This window comes from Somniosus microcephalus, chromosome 2 (assembly GCF_052327205.1).
Source record: "Somniosus microcephalus isolate GS21.2 chromosome 2, FLI_Smic_1.0, whole genome shotgun sequence".
NCBI lineage: Eukaryota > Metazoa > Chordata > Chondrichthyes > Squaliformes > Somniosidae > Somniosus > Somniosus microcephalus.
In genome coordinates this window covers 278,022,231-278,046,349 of record NC_140988.1, presented here as the reverse complement: position 1 = coordinate 278,046,349, position 24,119 = coordinate 278,022,231, and the positions used below count along the sequence as shown (strand labels likewise).

The 24,119-nt window shown below is 46.0% G+C and overlaps 1 protein-coding gene across 2 annotated transcripts in view; it reads left to right on the top strand.

Moving 5' to 3' along the window:
- The window catches only part of parp8 (poly (ADP-ribose) polymerase family, member 8), a 627,363-nt gene that overhangs the window by 524,655 nt on the left and 78,589 nt on the right, over positions 1-24,119 (top strand). For both annotated transcript variants that reach the window (XM_085972589.1, XM_085972580.1), the window contains one exon: positions 21,770-21,862. In XM_085972589.1, the coding sequence (XP_085828715.1) occupies positions 21,770-21,862 (93 nt within the window). The remainder of the gene's footprint in view (positions 1-21,769; positions 21,863-24,119) is intronic.

Genomic DNA, 24,119 nt, shown 5'->3' with positions numbered 1-24,119 from the left:
GGATTTATGAAAGAGAAATCATGTTTGAAAAATCTAATTGGGTTTTTTGAAGTTGTAACTAGCAGGGTAGATAAGGGGGAACCAGTGGATGTAGTGTATTTGGATTTTCAAAAAGCATTCAATAATGTGCCACACAAGAGGTTATTAAACAAAATTAGGGCTTATTGGATTGGGGGTAATATACTAGCATGGATTGAAGATTGGTTAACGGACAGAAAACAGAGAGTCGGAATAAATGGGTCATTTTCGGGTTGGCAGGCTGTAACTAGTGGGGTAACACAAGGATCAGTGCTTGGGCTTCAGCTATTCACAATCTATATCAATGACTTAGATGAAGGGACCAAGTGTAATGTTGATGATTCAAAGCTAGGTGGGAAAGTAAGTTGTGAGGAGGATGCAAAGAAGCTACAAAGGGATATAAACAGGTTAACTGAGTGGGCAAGAACATGGCAGATGCAATATGTTGTGAAGAAATGTGAAGCTATCCATTTTGGTAGGAAAAATAGAAAAGCAGAATATTTTAAAATGGTGAGTGACTGGGAAATGTTGGTATTCAGAGGGACCTGGGTGTCCTTGTACACGAATCACTGGAAGTTAACATGGAGGTACCGCAAGCAATTAGGAAAGAAAATGGTATGTTAGTCTTTATTACAAAACGATTGGAGTATAAGAGTAAAGAAGTCTTACTGCAATTATATAGGGCCTTGGTGTGATCACACCTGGAGTACTGTGTACAGTTTTGGACTCCTTATCTAAGGAAGGATATACTTGCCTTAGAGGGAGTGCAACAAAGGTTCACCAGACTGATTCCTGGGATGGGGGGATTGTCCTATGAAAGAAAGAAAGACTTGCATTTATATAGCGCCTTTCACGACCACCGGACGTCTCAAAGCGCTTTACAGTCAATGAAGTACTTTTGAAGTGGAGTCACTGTTGTAATGTGGGAAACTTGGCAGCCAATTTACGCACAGCAGGGTCCCACAAACAGCAATGTGATAATGACCAGATAATCTGTTTTTGTTATGTTAGTTGAGGGATAAATATTGGCCAGGACACCGAGGATAACTCCCCTACTCTTCTTCAAAATAGTGCCATGGGATCTTTTACGTCCACCTGAGAGAGCAGATGGGGCCTCGGTTTAATGTCTCATCCGAAAGACGGCACCTCCGACAGTGCAGCACTATAAGGAGAGATTGAGGAGACTAGGCCTATATTCCCTAGAATTTAGAAGAATGAGAGATGATCTCATTGAAACATATAACATTTTTACAAGGCTTGACCGGGTAGATGCTGGGAGGATGCTTCCCCTAGCTGGGAGTCTAGAACTAGGGGTCTCAGTCTCAGAATAAGGGTTTGGCCATTTAGAACTGAGATAAGGAGAAACTTCTTCACTCAAAGGGTTGTGAATCTTTGGAAATCTCTCCCCCAGAGAGCAGTGGATGCTTAGTTGTTGAGTTTTTTCAAGGCAGAAATCCATAGATTTTTGGATACTAAGGGAATCAAGGGATATGGGGGTAGTATGGGAAGGTGGAGTTGAGGCAGAAGACCAGGCTCGACGGGCCAAATGGCCAACTCCTGTTCCTATTTGTTAGGTTCTTATATTACTGGCACTGACCTATAGAAAAGGAAAATTGAAATATTAAACTTTGGAGGCATTGCAGCACTAATATGTATGAAATAAAATGCAACCATCTTAAAGAACTGAATTACATTAAGTGTAAGATGAAGTATATTTATCCCATACCATTTTTCACGAATATAGTTTCACTTCAGTATTCAAAAAACAAGGGAGGAAAATGACAGGGATTTTAATCAGAAGTCACAGAGCCATTCTATATATTGTGTCTCCTGAAGGAGCCGTTAGATTATTAACTGCTCATTGTGGACATCAGGAGACAATTAAAGTCAGCGATGTACGGAATTAAAATCACTTCTGTGTCTTTTAAGAACTATGCATCTATATTCCTAAGACTTCTGATCAAGTTTTAGAGCCCTGAAATTCTTTGAGGTTCCACTGGTTTCCCATCATGACTCCATGGAAATGGTGCAGATTATTTGGGAATGAATTATGTCTTAAGCTATTCAGAGTCACTGGTTAATCAACTTGTATATGCAGGAGGATGACTAAAGGATATTTCATGGGCGTGTTTTATAAAGTGAAGCTGGAGCTCACTCAGACATTCACAGCTGGTAAGGGTTTCTTTCCACAGTGTATGTGAGGTTAGTGAATTATTAAAAATTTGAGGTCAAACCCATGTTTGCAAACAATAGCGGACACTGGTATTGCCAATCTTGACGATTCTGCTTTCTGCCTTTTTGACTCTGCTCTTTGGGCTTGAATTCTGCTACTGAGCAAAAAGGACAGAGCTTGAGGGCAGAGAACAGACCTGAAGGTAAACAAAATCCATCCAGAATCGGTATTAGGGCTGTTACTTTTCACTATCATTATAAACGATCTAGATAAAAGCATCAGGGGTACTGTCTGCAAGTTTGTGAATGATTTGTGCAGGTGTTGGCACCTTAAATGAAAAAAAAAACATTACAGGGAGATCTAGGTGCAGTGGGGGAATAGGCCCCCATCACGTCATTTAATACAGGTAAATATAGTGTTCTGCACATAGGTTGGTCGAACACTAAGCCTGTGTGCATCAAGCAAGTTCTATTGAGTAGGAATGGTGTGGAGATGCCGGTGTTGGACTGGGGTGGACAAATGTAAGAAGTCACACAACACCAGGTTATAGTCCAACAGCTTTATTTGAAATCACAAGCTTTCGGAGCGCTGCTCCTTCATCAGGTGAAGTGGAGAAATGCATAAAGACACAGCTTATATAGTCAGAGAATAATGTCAGATGTTTACAGGTAATCTTTCCAACTGCCATTTATCACACCTCGGCAGAGAGATAATCACAGCAATCAAAGGTGTGAATGGTGTCTTTATGCAATTCTCCACTTCACCTGACGAAGGAGCAGCGCTCCGAAAGCTTGTGATTTCAAATAAAGCTGTTGGACTATAACCTGGTGTGTGACTTCTTAATATTGAGTAGGAGAAAGACCTGAGTCTTACAGTGCTTGAATCTCTGAAGCAGTGTCACAAGGCTATTGCAGAACCAAATAGAGCATACACATGTATTGTCAGGATGATTAAATACAAATCTTAAAATACTATACTTGTGGTAAACCACTGTTATAGTTATCACTGTATATTGTTCTCACTGTTCTCACTGTCACATCACTACACGAGGTCGCCTCTTGTCGCACTGTTATACCTGGGCTGACCACCTCCGACTCCGCCCATTACCTGCCCAGGTATAAAGGTAGCTGACTGGCTAGTATTCCTCCCTGTTGGATCGGATCACCCACGAGGGTGGGCTCTGTTATTTAGCCAATAAAAACCTTCAGTTACGTTCTTAACTCGTCGCCTTTTATTGGACTAATTGATAGGCATATCAATTTTATTGGCTAAATAACAGAGCCCACCCTCGTGGGTGATACCGCGTATCTGGCCAGCTCAATGATGGACATCAAAGTCAACGGCCACGCCACGACCTGCCTGTTCGACAGCGGAAGCACGGAGAGCTTCATCCACCCAGACACGGTGAGCCACTACTCCCTCCCCGTCCTGCCAACGCGCAGCCGCATCTCGATGGCATCGAGGTCGCACGCCACAGACATCAGCGGCTACTGTGTCGTGACATTGTCGGTTAAAGGGACAGAGTATAAAAATTTTAAACTCCTCGTACTCCCCCAGCTGTGCGCTGCCGTCATACTAGGGCTGGACTTCCAATCCCACCTCCAAAGTGTAACCCTAGCATACGGTGGACCCCTCCCCCCACTCACAGTCGACAACCAGTGAAAGTTAAACCGCCCACCGCGTAACACCTGCAGCCTATCCACCCTCAAGGTACCGCCACCTTCCCTGTTCGCTAACCTCACCCCCGACTGCAAACCTGTCGCTACTAAGAGCAGGCGGTACAGCGCTGGGGACAGAGCCTTCATTAGCTCTGAGGTGCAGCGACTCCTGAAAGAGGGCATTATTGAGGGGAGCAGCAGCCCCTGGCGTGCCCAGGTGGTGGTAGTCAAGACCGGCGACAAAAATCGCCTGATTATCGACTACAGCCAGACCATAAACAGATACACCCAGCTGGACGCATACCCCCTCCCCCGCATATCGGACATGGTCAATGAGATTGCACAATACCGCGTATTCTCGACCATCGACCTCAAGTCGGCCTACCACCAACTCCCCATCAGCCCGGAGGACAGCCAGTACACCGCCTTCGAGGCGAATGGCCGCCTCTACCAATTCCTTAGGGTCCCCTTTGGTGTCACCAACGGGGTCTCGGTTTTCCAACGGGAGATGGACCGGATGGTTGACCAGAACGGACTACAGGCCACTTTCCCCTATCTCGATAACGTCACCATCTGCGGCCGCAACCGGCAGGACCATGACGTGAATCTGGAGAAATTCCTCCGTACGGCCCAACGGCTGAACCTCACCTACAATAAGGAGAAATGCGTGTTTAACACAGCGCGCCTTGCCATCCTTGGCTGTGTAGTAGAGAACGGAGTCATCGGCCCCGACCCCGAAAGAATGCGCCCCCTCATGGAGCTACCCCTCCCCCACTGTCCAAAAGCACTTAGGAGAACCCTGGGGCTTTTCGCCTACTATGCCCAATGGGTACCCAATTATGCGGACAAAGCCAGACCCCTCCTGAAAACCACATCCTTCCCCCTCACGGAAGAGGCGTGCGCGGCCTTCTCCCTCATTAAGGGAGACATAGCCAAGGCCACAATGCACGCAGTGGATGAGTCAATCCCCTTCCAAGTGGAGAGCGATGCATCCGACTTCGCCCTAGCCGCTACCCTTAACCAGGAGGGTAGGCCGGTAGCCTTCTTCTCAAGGACCCTACAGGGCCCCGAGACCCGACACTCGTCGGTCGAGAAGGAAGCCCAGGCAATTGTGGAGGCAGTACGGCGCTGGAGGCACTACTTGGCAGGCAAACGATTTACCCTCCTCACCGACCAACGCTCGGTTGCCTTCATGTTTAATAACAAGCTGAGGGGCAAGATCAAGAACGACAAAATCTTGAGGTGGAGAATCGAGCTTTCCACCTATGATTATGAGATCTTGTACCGGCCCGGTAAACTGAACGACCCCCCTGATGCTCTTTCACGCATTACATGCGCCAGCGCGCAAAGTGATAGACTTCAGACCCTCCACAATGACCTCTGCCACCCCGGAGTCACCAGACTCTACCATTTCATTAAGGCCCGCAACCTGCCATACTCCATCGAGGAGGTCAGGACCATGACCAGGAACTGCCAGATCTGTGCTGAGTGCAAACCGCACTTCTATAAGCCGGACAGAGCAAGCCTGATCAAGGCCACCCGCCCCTTCGAGCGTCTGAGCATCGACTTCAAGGGGCCCCTACCGTCATCCGACCGTAATGTGTACTTCCTCAACATCGTTGATGAGTACTCCCGTTTCCCCTTTGCCTTCCCCTGCCCAGACATGACCAGTAACACGGTCATTAAATGCCTGAACAAACTCTTCGCCTTGTTCGGGTTCCCGAACTATATACATAGTGACCGGGGCGCCTCCTTCATGAGCGAGGAACTCCGTCAGTTCCTATTGGAGAGGGGTATTGCAGCAAGCAGGACCACCAGCTACAACCCCCGAGGGAACGGCCAGGTGGAAAGAGAGAACGCGACGGTATGGAAGGCCACCCTCTTAGCCTTAAAGTCTAAGGGCCTCCCAACCTCCCGCTGGCAAGAGGTCCTCCCGATTGCGCTGCACTCCATCCGGTCACTACTTTGCACTGCCATTAACACCACCCCCCATGCTCGAATGTTTGTCTTCCCCAGGAAGTCGACTACGGGAACCACCCTACCAACCTGGCTGACCTCTCCGGGACCCGTCTTGCTGCGAAAGCACGTGAGGGCCCATAAAACGGACCCCCTGGTCGAGAAGGTGAACCTCCTGCACGCCAACCCCCAGTACGCCTATGTGGCTTACCCAGACGGACGGGAGGACACTGTCTCCTTACGAGACCTCGCACCCTCACCCCCCCCTCCCAACCCCCCGAGTCCAGCCGAGGTAGACGGCATGCCGGAACCCCACGAGCCTTTGCCGACTACGCAGACACCAGCTTTAACACCGGATAATGTAACACCGCCGCTGCGACGATCGGAGAGGCTAACGAAGCCTCCGGACAGACTGACATACCAGAGCTGGTAATACACTTCACCCCGCCGGACTCTAATCTAAACAAGGGGTGAATGTGGTAAACCACTGTTATAGTTATTGATAGGCATATCAATACTGACTTTGTATAAGGCCTTGGTTAGGCCTGATTTAGAATACTGAGTCCCGTTTTGGCCCCTCACATGGTAGGTAGGTGATATGGAGGCCTTGGAATATGTTCAGAGGAGGGCCACTAGATGGAAGCCTACACCACATAAATGGGGTTTGTGCCACTCTTCCACTGAACTTACAGCAGCCAATCAGGAGAAGCCCTGAGGAAATTCCTAGCACAAGTTTAAATGTCCTAAGTTACTAAGATAGGCTTAGAGAGCTGGGGCTTTTTACTCTAGAAAAGTGTAGACTTTGAGGATATTTGATTGAGATCTTTAAAATAAGGAAATGAGTAGATAGACTATTTGAGTCAGATAGGTTAGGGAGGACCGGGTACATGGGTGTAAGTTACATAAGATTGGAACTAGCTTAGATGGCAGGCCACTTCTTACTGTGTCTTTGACTGTGGAACAAGTTGTTCATACAGTGAGTGTGGATTTGCTGCAAACATTCAAATGGAAGCTGGAAGAGTTCCTGAATGCAGCCAACACAACTACATATAGGTGTAAGTGGGTACTGGGGATGTATCTCCCAGCCACCGTGGTCTCCTGTGATTTGTTTGATTGCATTTGGGAGTTGGAGATGAATTGCCCAGAGATTTTTTCTGAAATTGGCCTACATTTTTTTTCTTTGGATTTCTGTCTCTTCCAGGAGTTTGTGTGGCTGGTTGGTGGGGTTTGGGAGGACAGGTGGGTTTCATGGTGTGCATAAGCTGCACCATGACAGTATGAGACAGGCTTGATGGACCAGCTGAACTTTGCCTGTTCTTTCATTTTCAGACACAAAATACATGAAAATAAAGTCAAGAGCAGACACTGTTTTTGCCATTGTAACTTTTGTGGAAATGCAGTCCACAGCAAGGCAACTGAGTGTATTGAGAGGCTTGTTGTAAAACCGAAGACAACACAGACCTGAGAAGACATGTGGATAATATTTCCTCTGCTAACTGTCAGCACAATTGTAGTACATTTGACCAGAATTGAAGGACTTACCAATCAAACTCATTTATAGCCCTGAGCTTTAACATAAAAAGAATTGGTTAATTGTGTGGTTACACAGGATTGTTAATCAGTACAGCTAGAGTACCATGGTGAAGGTTTCCTTTTTAAAATGGTCTAAGTTTTACATGTTGATTGAATCCTACATTGTGCAGCAGTAGAAACCAGAGATGGGGTCATTTTTCGACTTCATGCTTCCAGCAAGGAGCTTCGCTCACCAGCAGTGCATGTGAGAAATTCGGGCATACGCGGTGCACGTTTTCCAACCATCTGCCTATGAATTTCCAATATGCGCTGCCACTGGATGGAGCTCTATACTAGAAATGTGAAGTCAAAAAATTAATCAGGTGTGCATGGGGATCACTATGCAGCATATGGGTGAGCAGTGAAGTTGCAAAATGTCACCCAGTGTCTACAACACTAAGGAACAATAGGAATACCCATAGCAGACACACGGCTTAAAGTTTCCTATATGAGCCACAGTGATGCGTTACACAATTCAACAATTGAATCTGCTGATACAATAATAGAAGATTTGTCAGTCCTCTAGATGACACAATATTTAATACCTTTTTTGAAAACATAAAACAAGTCAAGAATGAGAAAAGACAATTTGCCCATTGAAGCTTGTCTCTTCAGTTCTTCAACTCTCCCAGTCTAGCATCCAACTGCACTGTGAATATCCCTAACATCTTTAACGTTATTACCTTGACTGAAAGATAATTCCTGACTTTATCATACCGAGTAGAGAATCTTTTTCCTATTACTGTATCTAATTTAAATTTGTTTTTACATGAATTTAAATGTATGGCTTCATGTTCTACTGGTATGAATAGTCTTGAAATAATAGTCTGCATTCACCTGAGCTATATCATTTAATAATACATTATATTCCTCAATGTGCACCCATCCACCTCCCACCCCCCCCCCCCCAATCCCCCATCATCTCTCTACACTGTAGAGTTAAATTTTCTCTAATCTTTCCTCATTTATACTCAGGATTATTCTTGTTGACTTCTCTGCACCTTCCTCAATGTCTGTACATTCTTTTTGAAACACAGTGATCCAATTTGAACACACTAGTCCACGTGTGCTCTGATTAATACATTATAAAGCTTAAGCATAACTTCTATAGTCTTCTACTGTTTTTGCAATATATCCCATCATTGTTTTATTTTTGATTGCTTCTCCACATTATCTCACTATTGAAAGTGACAAGTCCACGATTACTCCCATGCTCTCTAAATCTCCCTGGCTAATTCAATTTTCTACTTATAGAGAGGAATATTGGGTAGGGTATAAAACTGCTGTTCCACTCGATCCCATGGGTTTCTCTGGTAAGTTAGGTTAAAATAACCCCCTATGCTTTTAAACGTTTTCCATATTTGCTCCAGAATTATATTTTCAGTAGTATATCTAATTGAATTTTTTGATGAAGTAACAGAGAGGATTGATGAAGGGAATGCAATGGATGTTGTCTCCATGGATTTTTGGAAGGCATTTGACAAAGTACCACATAGAAGGCTGGTTAATAAAATTGAGGCTCATGGAATAGGTGGGTCAGTGGCAGCTTGGTTAAGGAATTGGCTTAAGGACAGAAAACAGCGAGTTGTGGTAAATGGCTGTTTTTCAGACTGGAGGATGGTAGACAGTGGTGTTCCCCAAGGGTCAGTGCTGGGGCCACTGCTTGTTTTGATATATATAAATGACCTGGATATTGGAATACAGAGTAGAATTTCTAAATTTGCCGATGACACCAAACTTGGGGGTGTGGCAAACAGTGATGATGATATCAATCGACTGCAACAGGACATAGAAAGGCTAGCAGAATGGGCAGACAAGTGGCAGATGAAATTTAATACAAAGAAGTGTGATGTGATGCATTTTGGCAGAAGGAACAGGGAGAGGCAATATACACTTAATGGCACAGTTTTAAAGAGTGTGCAGGAATAGAGGGACCTGGGAGTTCATGTGCATAGGTCCCTAAAGGTGGCAGGACATATTGAGAGAGTGGTTAACAAAGCATGTGGGATCTTGGGCTTCATAAATAGAGGTATATTGTACAAAAGTAGAGAAATTATGCTGAACCTTTATAAAGCGCTGGTTAGGCCACAACTGGAGTATTGGCGTCCATTTCTGGTCACCACACTTTAGGAAGGATGTGAAGGCCCTTGAGAGGGTGCAGAGGGGATTTACCAGAATGGTTCTGGGGATGTGGGATCTTAGCTACAAGGACAGGTTGGAGAAGCTGGATTTGTTTTCATTAGAGCAAAGGAGGTTGAGGGGCGATATGATAGAGGTGTACAAGATTATGATGGGTTTGGATAGGCTAGATGGGGAAAGGCTGTTCCCACTAGTTGATGGTACAAGGACTAGGGGACACCGATTTAAGGTTTTGGGCAAGAGATACAGGAGTGATGTGAGGAAAACCTTTTTTACGCAGCGAGTGGTGATGACCTGGAGTTTGCTGCCAACGGAAGTGGTGGAAGCGGAGACACTCAATGTTTTCAACAGGAGACTGGATAGGCACTTCAGGGAAATAAACTTGCAGGGCTACGGGGATAGAGCGGGGGAATGGGACTGACTGGATTGCTGTATAGAGAGGCAGCATGGACTTGATGGGCTGAATGGCCTCTTTCTGTGCCATTATGACTCTATGATATCACTTAATTTATTTTAGTTGATTCCTCATTCCATTGTCGTTTGTCTTGTGAAATTGTGGATTAAATGTTCCACCAATTGATAATGATTGGGTGACACACACATATTTTTGCCCTGCTGCTTACTGCTGCAGATTGCCAAAAGATCTCTAATGAAATCAAGTAAATCTTCAGTGTACCATGAAAGAAAAAGTGCTGGGAACACTCAGCAGCTCAGTCAGCATCTGTGGGTGGGAACCCTTCATCAAAACTGGAGGTTGTGACAGATGAACAGAATAGTGGGATTAGACTAGGTAGTTCACGAAGAAAAGCACTAGCACAGATCTGATGGGCTGAGTGGCCTATTCTGTGCAGTAATATTCTCTGATTCTATATGTGAATATCAGGTGAGAACGGGATCAGGCTCGGCAGTGATGCCCTCCTTGATCAAATAGTCTACCAGCACTCACTATTTCAGTTCCCACATGAAGAATGATCACTTGGATGAAGCCAGCATTTCCACGGGCCAATACCTACAAACACCCTGCAAGACGCCACACTTTCAGGAAAGTAGGCCAGTAATGAAAGATAAATTGTAAAAAAAACAATTTCAGACCCTAAAAGCTTACATGTTTTTCTTTGTTACGGATCAAGTACATGAACAAGCCATGGCTTTGCACAGGATCTATAAATGGGGGTCATTTTCAATTTTGCTGTCTGGATGGTAATCTGGCCTGGCCATTGTAGATCCCACCAGATTTTCTTTCCATTAAAATCAATCTTTCAATGGTTTATCCTGAGAACTTTCTGGACTTGTTCTATTCCTATAATGGGTAAATTGCTAGTTACCATAACCGTTTAGTAGTTGTCACAGGTATACATTAAAACTACAAAACTACACTGCAGATTTGCCTCAGGGACCTCAAGAACTTTGTTACTTAAATCTAATTTATTTAAGCCTATTTCTTTACCAACACTAAACATACCTCCTTGTATACATTATATGCGCGCAAATTGGCTGCTGCATTTTCTTACATTACGACAGTGACTAAGACAGTGACTAAGCTTCAAGACTACTTAATTGGCTGTAAAATGCTTTGGGTCGTGAGGTCGTGAAAGACGCTATATAAATGCAAGGTCTTTTTTTATATATAGCCAAAGAACTTTGAGTTTTTCATCTTATACAAATAAATGCCCATGAGTCAAGCAAACTGCTGGAAATTAAATATTGCATGATATAATTTAATACTGAGAAACTGTCTAAAGTTACAATCATTTTGAGGCTTTTATTGTCCTCAGGTATGCATTTTACTTTGGGTTTATACAATACCCAGACAATAAACTGCTTGAATATTGCTGTCTCAAACATTGCTGCCAGCAAGTAAGCCTTCACATTGTGTTCAGCAGCAGTTTCATACAATACAAGTTAAATTGGGTTTTTTCTCTCTGTGTAGAACAAAGATAATTCCTCAAGGTCCGATGGGATTGTTTTTAAATCTAAAAACCAAGCACAGGTTGTTAGAGAAATAAATTTAGCTTCCACATTTTATCAACAAAGTAATTTAGAAATACTAATAATGCTGGCACCAAGCTGACCATAGATTAAACACTGACTATTATTAGCTGCTTTGTTGCTCGATCAACTTTACTCAATCCCGGGATATGTGTGAAAGGTTATTTTTTTTTGCTAGATTTGTAAATTTTGGCCAACTTTGTCTGCCCCTAGTGACCAAATAGTATAATGCATCCAGTGTGCTTTTACACTGTAACAATACACAATACCTGTACTGCTGATCTCTGTGAAGTCAGCACTTTGCTGTCACTAATAAGACCACCTGAATCCAGCTCTTACTCTGCTTGTGACTGTTATGGTTGCCCTGGGAGTGTGTAATGGTAACACTGGGTGCCAAAAAAGGGTACAGATTTGGCAAAAATAGCTGATCTTAATCAGACCAGACAAGACGAAATCAAACACCCAGCACATACAGCTATTATTATCAGGTATTTTTAAATTAGCCATAAACGTAACTGATTTGTAGAATCCAATTATATTACACGGCTGTTCTGAGCGTGTAATTATAAAGTGCAAAGTGCAGTTGGCAAGAGGGAAGTTACACATACTCTGCCACCAGGAGAGTTTTATGCATGTTCACAGAGCTCTGCTCTGTCACCAATTTTTTTTAAAAATTAGCGTTAAAAAGACTTAAGAGCCCAAATTGCAAGTTCCACTGCTGGCACGCACCTCACTAGTGGCTACTGCGAGTCCCAGAATCGGGACTATAATATTACAGCCCTATCTCTGACTTGTACTCACATTTATTAAGGCCCCATGCTGGGGACTGGACCTCACCATTTTGGCCCTTTAATTCTAAGTTTGCATTGTATCCAGGGGGTCCAACAGACCACTCCAGCTTTGCATTGGTCTGAAGTTATACTCCACCCAGTGTGAAGCTTAGTCAAGGTTAGATGGACTACTGGAGTGGCTCTTATATACTTGCCTTTTGATCTGGACCTGACTCCTGAATTATACTACCAGTTTAACCTGAAGCTGCTTTACATTGACACAAAAGTAGCAGTAGAATTTCAGCCTTACACATCAAAGATTTATTTTTCGTTGCTTGTGCAGATGGCAAATGGGGCTGTGTTTTGTGTAAAATGAGAATAAGCAGTATGCCATACCTCACTCAAGCAAAGTAACAGTCATAAGTCACTGGTACCTGCAGCGTTCATGAGATAGCTTATTATAAACAGTAAGTCATTCACTGAAACATGCATCAGCTTGCTATGATAATGCAGCAATACCAATGGCTGGTGCATGTGACCAAGCAGCATTCTTTACATGTCAGAGAGAGCAAGAGAAAGAGATTATACATGAATTGTGACTCTGCAACCTACAGCTCTTTCAAAGCGCTTCAAGTCAGGAAACTATCCAGATTCTATAAAGCAGCCGTTAATAACACATTGTTTCATGCTGCCCTGTAATGTTTGAGCTGTGCACGTTACAGCGAGCGTTAAAATGTTAATGGGTGCCCATTCATTATTTTCTGCTAGAAGGTGTAAAAGAGATGAAGATGGATAATGTGGGTGCAAGTGAACATAATGCTACATGAAGCAAATACTGCACATCTGAAGAAACAAAATCAACCTTGAAACAATCAAAAAGAAGTCATAAAAAGGCATAAAAACTGGGAGGAAGAGTTCAGATCCTGGCAAACAGTGAAGTTGGAGTTTGCAAGGAGTCCAAGCTTTGGTAGTTGGTTTGAACATTTAGAAGTCAGCACACCACCAATTCAGCCACCACCCCGCCCCGAAATGTCTGCTCTACTTTCCTGAAGGCACTGACTTTTTTGGAGATATAGATTCACAGACACTGGTAGCCTTTATAGACCGTGCCCACATGATCCTTCTCAAAGTGTGTACCTGCACCGTGAGTGTTGACAGGCTATTCTCCATGAGGAGCATCATAGCTGAGCCGAATCCAGTTTTTTAAAATTCGTTCATGGGATGTGGGCATCGCTGGCAAGGCCAGCATTTATTGCCCATCCCTAATTGCCCTTGTGAAGGTGGTGGTGAGCTGCCTTTTTGAACCGCTGCAGTCCGTGAAGGTACTCCCACAGTGCTGTTAGGGAGGGAGTTCCAGGAAAACAAACCTAGCCTATCCAGTCTTTCCTCATAGCTAAGATTCTCTACTCCCAGCAACATCTTTGTAAATCTACTCCGTACCCTCTCTAGTGCAGTCACATCTTTCCTGTAATGTGGTGACTGGAACTGCACGCAGTACTCTAGCTGAGGCCTAACTAGTGTTTTATACAGTTGATGAAGCATAACCCCCCCTGCTCTTGTATTCTATGCCACGGCTAATAAAGGCAAGCATTCCGTATGCCTTCTTATCCACCTTATCTACCTGGCCTGCTACCTTCAGGGATCTGTGGACATGCACTCCAAGGTCCCTTTGTCCCTCTACACTACTCAGTGTCCTACCATTAAATGTGTATTCCCTTTCCTTGTTAGACCTCCCCAAATGCATTACCTCACACTTCTCCAGATTGAATTCCATTTGCCACTGTCCTGCCCACCTGACCAATTTATTGATATCTTCCTGCAGTCTACAGCTTCCTTCTTCAGTATCAACCACAAAGCCGATTTTAGTATCATCTGCAAACTTCTTAATCATACCCGCTATATTCAAGTCTAGATCATTGATATATACCACAAAAAGCAAGGGACCTGGCCAGTACTGAGCCCTGCGGAACCCTTGGAGGTGAACTTGGAGGTGGTGGTGTTCCCATGCACCTGCTGCCCTTGCCCTTCTAGGTGGAAGAGGTTGTGGGTTTGGAAGGTGCTGCTGAAGAAGCCTTGGTGAGTTGTTGCTGTGCATCTTGTAGATGGTACTCACTGCAGCCACGGTACGCCGGTGGTGGAGGGAGTGAATGTTTAAGGTGGTGGATGGGGTGCCAGTCAAGCGGGCTGCTTTGTCCTGGATGGTGTCAAGCTTCTTGAGTGTTGTTGGAGCTGTACTCATCCAGGCAAGTGGAGAGTATTCCATCACACTCCTTACTTGTGCCTTGTGGTGGAAAGGCTTTGGGGAGTCAGGAGGTGAGACACCCGCTGCAGAATACCTAGCCTCTGACCTGCTCTTGTAGCTACAGTATTTATGTGGCTGGCCTAGTTAAGTTTCTGGTCAATGGTGACCCCCAGGATGTTGATGGTGGGGGATTCGGCAATGGTAATGTCGTTGAATGTCATCGGGCGGTGGTTAGACTCTCGCTTGTTGGAGATAATCATTGCCTGGCACTTGTGTGGCGTGAATGTTACCTGCCACTTATCAGCCCAAGTCTGAGCCTCATCCAGGTCTTGTTGCATGCGGGCATGGATTGCTTCATTATCTGAGGAGTTGTGAATGGCACTGAACACTGTGCAGTCATCAGCGAACATCTCCATTTCTGACCTTAGCACCTGATGTTTACACATCAGTACTTTCCAGTAGAGGTCAATAGCGATTAGGAATATGACCCTGGCTGATTTTTTTTCCACTCTAGTCCAAGAGAACGGGGCGATTTTGCCACTCAAATGGTTTAAAATACCCAGTACATGAATATTACCAAATAAAGGCTTGAGAAAGCTATTGGAATAAGAATAGACACCAGCTTTGTGTAAGTAGCCGATACCATTTCTGGTCGTGGTATATTAATGGATTTATTACAAAAGTCTGAAAACCCCATAACAATAATAAGTGCCACAAACACAAATGAATTATGTGGTCTTTCTCCTGAGTCTAATAACTCCAGTTTATCTAACACCAGCAATGCAACATCCTATTTATTACATATTCATTGCTGTTTCAGTGTAGAAAACAATAATGGAGGACAATCTACTGATGTTTTACCAAGGTGACAAGTAGATCTGAAATATTTACTTGTTCATGCAGTGTGCTTAATGATATTAGGGTAGCCTATAAAGAGTACATGCAATCTGTTGTACAAGAGGTCAGTCATATTTTCACACTGAATATTTTATTTTTTGCCATTGTGAAATATCACAAGTAAGGACAGATATGACAACAACAACTTGCATTTATATAGCACCTATAACTTAGGAAAACATCCTAAGGTGCTTCACAGATGTGTAATCAGACAGCAGTTGACACTGAACCAAAGAAGGAGATACTAGGATGGATGACAGAAAGATTGGTCAAAAGTTGGTTTTAAGGAGCATCTTAAAGGAGGAGAGGCGGAGACATTTAGGGAGGGAATTCCAGAGCTTAGGGCCTAGATGGCTAAAGGCCTGGCCGCCAATGGCGAGGCAAAGAGAGCAGGGGATACACAAGAGGCCAGAGTTTGAGGAATGCAGAGTTCTTTCAATGTTGTAGGGCTGCAGGAGGTTACAGAGATAGAGATGACAGAGGAGACGTGTCAGAGGAAGATGGTGTTGTCAACCATGTCAAAGGCTACAGACAGGTCAAGAAGGTTGACAAAGGATAGCACACCACTGTCACCGTCACAGAGGATGTCATTTGTGTCTTTGATTAGGGCCATTTCAGTGCTGTAGCAGGGGTAGAAACCTGATTGTAGAAGTTCAAACATGGGGGTTGTGGAAAAGATGGGCATGGATTTGGAAGGCGACAACATGTTCAAAGAAGAAGCACTGAGGATTGCAAGGGCACAGAATATACTCTGGATGGGGGACTTCAATGTCCATCATCAAGAGTGGCTTGGTAGCACCACTACTGACCGAGCTGCCTGAGTCTGGGCCTGCGACAGGTGGTGAAAGAACCAACACGAGGGTAATAACCTACCTGGCCTTGTCCTCACCAATCTACCTGTCGCTGATGCATCTGTCCATGACAGTATTGGTAGCAGTGACCACCGCACAGTCATTGTGGAGACAAAGTCCCGTCTTCACACTGAGGATACCCTCCATCGTGTTGTGTGGCACTACCACCGTGCTAAATGGGATAGATTCAGAACAGATCTAGCAGCTCAAAACTGGGCATCCATGAGACGCTGTGGGGCTGCAGCAGCAGCAGAATTGTATACAGGTAGACTATCCTTTATCCGAAAACCTCGGGACCAGCCGTGTTTCGGTTTTCGGAGAATTTCAGATTTCGGAAGGTGGGTCGGCAGGGGTCCGCGGGGGGGTCGTGCGCACGACCCCCCGCGGACCCCCGCCGACCCCGACCCCCCCCCCCCCCATGGACCCCCGCCGACCCCGACCCCCGCCGACTGTCGGCGGGGGTCGGGGCCAGCGGGGGGGTCGGCGGGGGGTCGTGTGCACGACTTACGCTGACGCTCAGCGTAAGTCAGCGGGGGTCCGCGGGGGGTCATGCGCACGACTTACGCTGGACTTACGCTGACCGAAAAAACCTTCGGGTTTTTAGAGGGTTTCGGTTTTTGGAAGTCCGGATAAAGGGTAGTCTACCTGTACTACCATAATCTGTAACCTCATGGCCCGGCATATCCGTCACTCTACCGTTACCATCAAGCCAGCGACCAACCTTGGTTCAATGAGGAATGCAGAAGAGCATGCCAGGAGCAGCACCAGGCGTACCTAAAAATGAGGTGCCAACCTGGGGAAGCTGCAACATGGGACTATATGCATGCTAAAGAGCGGAAGCAGCATGCTAGAGACAGAGCTAAGCGATCCCACAACCAACTGATCAGATCAAAGCTCTGCAGTCCTGCCACATCCAGTCATGAATGGTGGTGGGCAATTAAACAACTAACTGGAGGAGGCGGCTCCATGAATATCCCCATCCTCAATGATGGTGGAGTCCAGCACATGAGTGCAAAAGATAAGGCTTAAGCATTTGCAATCATCTTCAACCAGAAGTGCCAAGTGGATGATGCATCTCAGCCTCCTCCTGAGGTCCCCACCATCACAGAAGCCCGTCTTCAGCCAATTCGATCACTGCACATGATATCAAGAAACGGCTGAGCACACTAGATACAACAATGGCTATGGGCCCCAACAACATCCTGGCTGTCGTGCTGAAGACTTGTGCTCCAGAACTAGCTGTGCTTCTAGCCAAGCTGTTCCAGTACATCTACAGCACTGGCAGCTACCCACCAATATGGAAAATTGCCCAAGTATGTCCTGTCCACAAAAAGCAGGACAAATCCAATCTGGCCAATTACTGCTTCATCAGTCTACTCTCAATCATCAGCAAAGTGATGGAAGGTGTTGTGACATTGCTATCAAGCACCACTTACTCACCAATAACCTGCTCACCGAGGTTCAGGTTGGGTTCTGCCAGGACCACTCGGCTCCAGACCTCATTACAGCCTTGGTCCAAACATGGATGAAAGAGCTGAATTCCAGAGGTGAGGTGAGAGTGATTGCCCTTGACATCAAGGCTGCATTTGACCGAGCGTGTCCTCAAGGAGCTCTAGTAAAATTGAAGTAACTGGGAATCAGGGGTAAACTCTCAACTGGCTGAAGTCATACCTAGCACAAAGTCAGATGGTTGTGGTTGTTGGATGTTAGTCATCTCATCCCCAGGACATTGCTGCAGGAGTTCCTCAGGGCAGTGTCCTAGGCCCAACCATCTTCATCTGCTTCATCAATGACCTTCCCTCCATCATAAGGTCAGAAGTGGGGATGTTCACTGATGACTTCATAGTGTTCAGTTCCATTCGCAACTTCTCATAATGAAGCAGTCCATGCCCTCATGCAGCAAGACCTGGATAACATTCAGGCTTGGGCTGATAAGTGGCAGGTAACATTCACGCCACACAAGTGCCAGGCACTGACTATCTCCAACAAGTGAGAGTCTAACCACCACCCCTTGACATTCAACAGCATTACCATCGCTGAATCCCCCACCATCAACATCCTGGGAGTCACCATTGATAGAAAACTTAACTGGACCAGCCACGTAAATATCGTGGCTACAAGAGCAGGTCAGAGGCTAGGTATTCTGTGGCGAGTGTCTCACCTTCTGACTCCCCAAAGCCTTTTCACCATCTACAGGGCACAAGTCAGAAGTGTGATGGAGCCCTAGTAAAAATGAAGTCAATGGGAATCAGGGGGGAAAAAACTCCACTGGTTGGAGTCATACCTAGCTCAAAGGAGGATGGTTGTGTTTATTGGAGGCCAATCATCTCATCCCCAGGACATCGCTGCAGGATGAGTGCAGCTCCAACAACACTCAAGAAGCTCGACACCATCCAGGACAAAGAAGCCTGCTTGATTTGCACCCCATCCACCACATTAAACATTCACTCCCTCCACCACCGGCGTACCGTGGCTGCAGTGTGTAACATCTACAAGATGCACTGCAGCAACTCGCCAAGGCTTCTTTGTCAGCATCTCCCAAACCCGCGACCTCTACCATCTAGAAGGACAAGGGCAGCAGGCGCAAGGAACACCCTCACCTCCAAATTCCCCTTCAAGTTACACACCAGCCTGGCTTGGAAATATATCGTCATTCCTTCATCATCGCTGGTTCAAAATCCTGGAACTCCCTCCCTAACCGCATTATGGGAGTACCTTCACTACAAGGACTGCAGCGGTTCAAGAAGGCGGCTCACCACCACCTTCTCAAGGGCAGTTAGGGATGGGCAATAAATGTTGGCCTTGCCAGCGACGTCCACATCCCAGGAATGAATAAAATAAATTTGGGAGAGGATAGGCAGGTTGGAGATGGGGCAATAGTTTGCAAGGACAGAGGGGTGAAGGGTGGCATTTTTGCGAGACAGGTGATGATGGTAGATTTGAAAGGGAAGGGGACAGTACCTCAGGAGAGGGAATAGTTTACAATATTAGCTAGCATGATACATTCTCATTTAAGTTAGTGTGATTTCATCACTGTATTGTAGTATTGTGTAATGCACAGTAATGCAAAAATGCCACGTAACAGTGAATAAATATGCCACTAATTATGTCTCTAATATGCATATTGTTGAATCATTGCTGCTAATTAGCTAATGCTGTCAACTGCTGGATACGCAAGGTCACAGATTCCCTGACTGCTCTTGTAGTTCGGTGCAGGGACTTTTCACTTTTGTTTTTTATTCATTCTTGGGATGTTGGCATCATTAGCAATCCCTAGTGGCTTTGGGAAGGTGGTGGTTGTGGAGTTTCTTCTTGAACCTTTGCAGTGAAGGTGTGGTCGACAGTGCTATCAAGCAGCATTTACTCACCGATAACCTGCTCACCGATGTTCAGTTTGGGTTCCACCAGGACCCACTCGGCTCCAGACCTCATTAAAGCCTTGGTCCAAACATGGACAAAAGAGCTGACACCATCCAGGACAAAGCAGGCCGCTCGATTGGCACTGCATCCACCACCTTAAACATTCACTCCCTCCACCCACCGGCGGACCGTGGCTACAGTGTGTACCATCTACAAGATGCACTGCAGCAACTCACCAAGGCTTCTTCAGCACCACCTCCCAAATCCGCGACCTCTCCCACCTAGAACAACAAGGGCAGCAGGCGCATGGGAACACCATCACCTCTAAGATCCCCTCCAAGTCACACACCATCCTGACTTGGAAATGTATCACCGCTCCTTCATCATCGCTGGGTCAAAATCCTGGAACTCCCTCACTAACAGCACTGTGGAAGTACCTTCACCACATGGACTGCAGCGGTTCAAGAAGGTGGCTCACCACCACCTTCTCAAGGCAATTAGGGATGGGCAATAAATGTTGGCCCACATCCCAATAAAAAAATTTTTTTAATTGCAGTAGTTTGATACAAATAATGGCTTGCTAGGCCACTTCAGAGGGCAATTAAGAGTCAACCATGTTGGCGTGGGACTGGAGTCACATATAAGCCAGATGGGGTAAGGACTGCAGGTTTCCTTCCCTAAAGGACATTAGTGAACCAGTTGGATTTTAACAGTAATCCAATAGCTTAATAGTCATTTTTACTGATTCCAACTTTTAAAAAAAAATTATTTTCAGCTTTTTTTTAAAGCTGAAATCAAATTCTCAAACTGCCATGGTGGGATTTAACATAGAAACATAGAAGATAGGAGCAGGAGTAGGCCATTCGGCCCCTCGAGCCTGCTCCGCCATTTAATGAGATCATGGCAGATCATCCAAATTCACTACCCTGTCCCTGCTTTCTCCCCATATCCCTTGATCCCTTTAGCCTTAAGAAATATATCCAACTCCTTCTTGAATATATTTAATGAATTGGCCTCAACTGCCTTCTGTGGTAGAGAATTCCACAGGTTCACCACTCTCTGGGTGAAGAAATTCCTCCTCATCTCAGTCCTAAATGGCTTACCCCTTATCCTTAGACTGTGACCCCTGGTTCTGGACTCCCCCGCCACCAGGAACATCCTTCCTGCATCTAGTCTGTCTATTCCTGTTAGAATTTTCTAAGTTTCAATGAGATCCCCTCTCATTCTTCTAAACTCCAGCGAATATAAGCCTAATCGACCCAATCTCTCTTCATACATCATTCCTGCCACCCCAGGTATCGGTCTGGTGAATCTTCGCTGCACTCCCTCCATGGCAAGAACATCCTTCCTCAGATAAGGCGACCAAAACTGCACACAATACTCAAGAGATTTGAACTCAATCTCTGGATTAATACTCCTGTAACATAACCATCTATAGTACTGTAATAAAATAAAAACAGAAACTGCTGGAAATACTCAGAAGGTCAGACACCATCTGTAGAGAGAGCAACAGAATTAACGTTTCAGATCGATGAACTTTCATCAGTACTGTACGTTTGATCTGCCTTTCTTGTACACCTTTTTTTGTTTGTTAACTTATTCTGAAAAATTACTTCAAGTCCAATGATTCAGATTTATTTTTCCCAACATTAAAATTATTTTTGAACTTTTTCAGCTCCTTCCTCTTACTCTGGTCAGGAGATCCGAAAAGGCCTTGACCAATGCCATTCTTTAAGTGACCATTAGAAGGCAGTAGAGCAGTGTCCAATGAAATTTTCCACTCTGTTCCTTGTGTAGTGCATGGACTTCATTCAATGTCTGTTCCAATGAAGAGGCTATGATCAGGAAATAACATTTTGAAATCATACCTCACCAGCTTATTGGAGGACTGGACTACACAAGGCTTTACATCCTTATGAAGAGTGTCCAATGGGATTTCATAGCATTAAGAACCGTCTTCAGAAGATTTAAATAAAATCCACTTTTATATTTATATGAGGACCTGAGGAAAACAGATTTTATTTGATCCAGTAAAGTGATGGGTCAGCATTCCGAAACATTTATTTAGCTAACGTATTTATATCCTTCACGATGTATCCAAATCTTGTTTATATATCAATTGTGCTCTGTTTTCTTTATTACAGCCCACAGTATGTGAGCGGGAGCTGTGTGTATTTGCTTTCCAGACTTTGGGAGTAATGAATGAAGCTGCAGATGAAATAGCAACAGGGGCCCAGGTACAGAAATGTTAATTAGACAAATCCCTTTCACTGACTTCACTGTTTAAAGCAACTGACAGTTCCAATGAACATGTTGTAATGAGGGGACTGGGTGGCGCAGGGCATTTGGGCATTGCTTTTACACCTGGAATCCAGGTTAAATACAACCAAGACAGAAGGAATGAAAATCTTTTTAAATATTACGGCCTAGAAATTCAGTTGTTAGCGCCAGTCGCTAGCGCCTTAAGAGGGCGAGAAGTGGGGCGTGAAGCGGCTAGCGCCCGGGCGTGGCGCGATCTGCGCATCTCGCGAACTTGAGTCAAGAACTAGCGGCGGCGCAAAACCTCAGGACTCAGCCACTGCCAGCAGACATTGTTGGAGGACCACCAGAGGAGGAGGAGCACCAAGACGGGAGGGAGGCACAAAGTGCAAGGGCCGTCCGTCAGCGGCTTATTGCAAGTCGGTTCTAGGCCCCCTCTCAGGGAATGGCTTGTGTCATTGAAAGAACATGAATGGAGCTGCTCCTGAGGCGGTCAAGGCAACAAATAGTTCAAAGTGCAAACATGGACAATCTGAATAAAGACAATTCTTTATTTAACAACTCTGTGCCCTTCCCGCATGACAAACAAATACAGAGAAACCCCCCAAAAAACAGTCAGACACATAACTGGCTCTCACAACCTGGAGAAAATGAACAAAACAGTGAAACAAAAATGACCATGATCCTCGGCTTCATAAAAAACAAACACAACATTCTCCGCCTTCATAAAAAACTAACACAACATCCTCGGCCTTCGTAAAAAAGTAACACAACATTCTCGGCCTTCATAAAAAACTAACACAACATCCTCGGCCTTCATAAAAAAGTAACACAACATTCTCGGCCTTCATAAAAAACTAACACAACATCCTCGGCCTTCATAAAAAACTCAACATTTTGCAACACCACCTACTTTTTGGCCTGCGAGGGTGATCCGCCTCGCTTGCGCGATTGGCCCCTTCCCACCCTGCAGCTCCTCCTCAATGGGACCCCAGTGGATGCAGCAAGGCTGGGGGAAGGCTGCTGAGGGTCAGATAGTGAGTCGGCAGATGCCCTTGGGGGACGGCCTGGACCAGCTCTGGGCCTGGAAGGCCCGGCTGCTGACTGCTCCAACTTTTCTTGGGCGGCAGCAGTCTGTCCTATGGGTGGAGCCAGCTGCAGTGGAGGATTGACAGGAATGCTGCCAACCTGACAGAGCACAGGCACTCCCTGGTTGGCCGAGACACTGGCACTCGCACGGGCCAGCACTGAAGCATGCGCAGCAATCTGCTGAAGCACAGACTGCTGGGCTGCTGTGGCGCAGCGAGGGCCCCGGAGATTCCTGGCCGATCCAGCGAGGGTGGCAGCAGTTAGTGCCCCTGTGGCCCTGATCTGTGTCTGCATCAGACCAGCCAGTGAATGCATGGCACGACTAAGCACTTGGCTGGAAGCCGCATGTGATGCAGCAACGTCCTGCTGACTCCTGGCCTGTGATGCCCCGAATTCCTGCACACCCCTTGCCAGTGACTCTATGCAGTCAGGCATCCTTGCCACTGCAGCCATGAGCTCAATGTGCCTGCGCTCAGCCTGGGCGCCCCCACCAAGGAGCCGCACCTCCTTTGCGCTCACTGTAGTAGGACTGGAGGCCGAACTCACCCTCCGGGAAGAAGGCCGCCGAGCTTCCCTACCCCTCCCGCGTTGCTGCAGCCCGCTGGGCCCCGGAGCTTCACCGTCATCAGACCCTTCCCCCTGCTCCCCTCCAGGGAAGACGTGTCCCCATCATGGCCATGGGCTGCCTCGGCTGAGGGTGGCACTGATGGGCCTGCTTCCTCTTCCTCCTCCTCGCCTTCCGATTCACTCACAGTGCCAGCTTGAGGGCCCGCCTCCTCACCTGGCGATTCAGCATCTGAAAGCAGGGAGGCACAAGAGTTGCTTTAGAGTGAGGACAGGGCAGCAGCGAGGGAGGCATGAGTGCTGCAATGCACTGCATTGGTTCAAAAGTGGCAAAGGATGCTGCTGTGAGGCACAGGTGGAAAGAGAGAGGTCAAAAAGGTGATAACCTTACCATTGCTGTCCAGAACGGGGTCAGCATCTCCAGTGGCAACGGGGCCAATCAGCCGGCCTCCCATAATCCGCTCCACTCGCTGCTCCAGGTCACTGAGGTCTTTAAGTTCAGGACGGCCTCCCCCGGTCCGTAGCTGCTGCCTGCGATTGCGGGCCAGCTTGCCCTGCAAGAGAAAGGATGGGCTCTGAGTA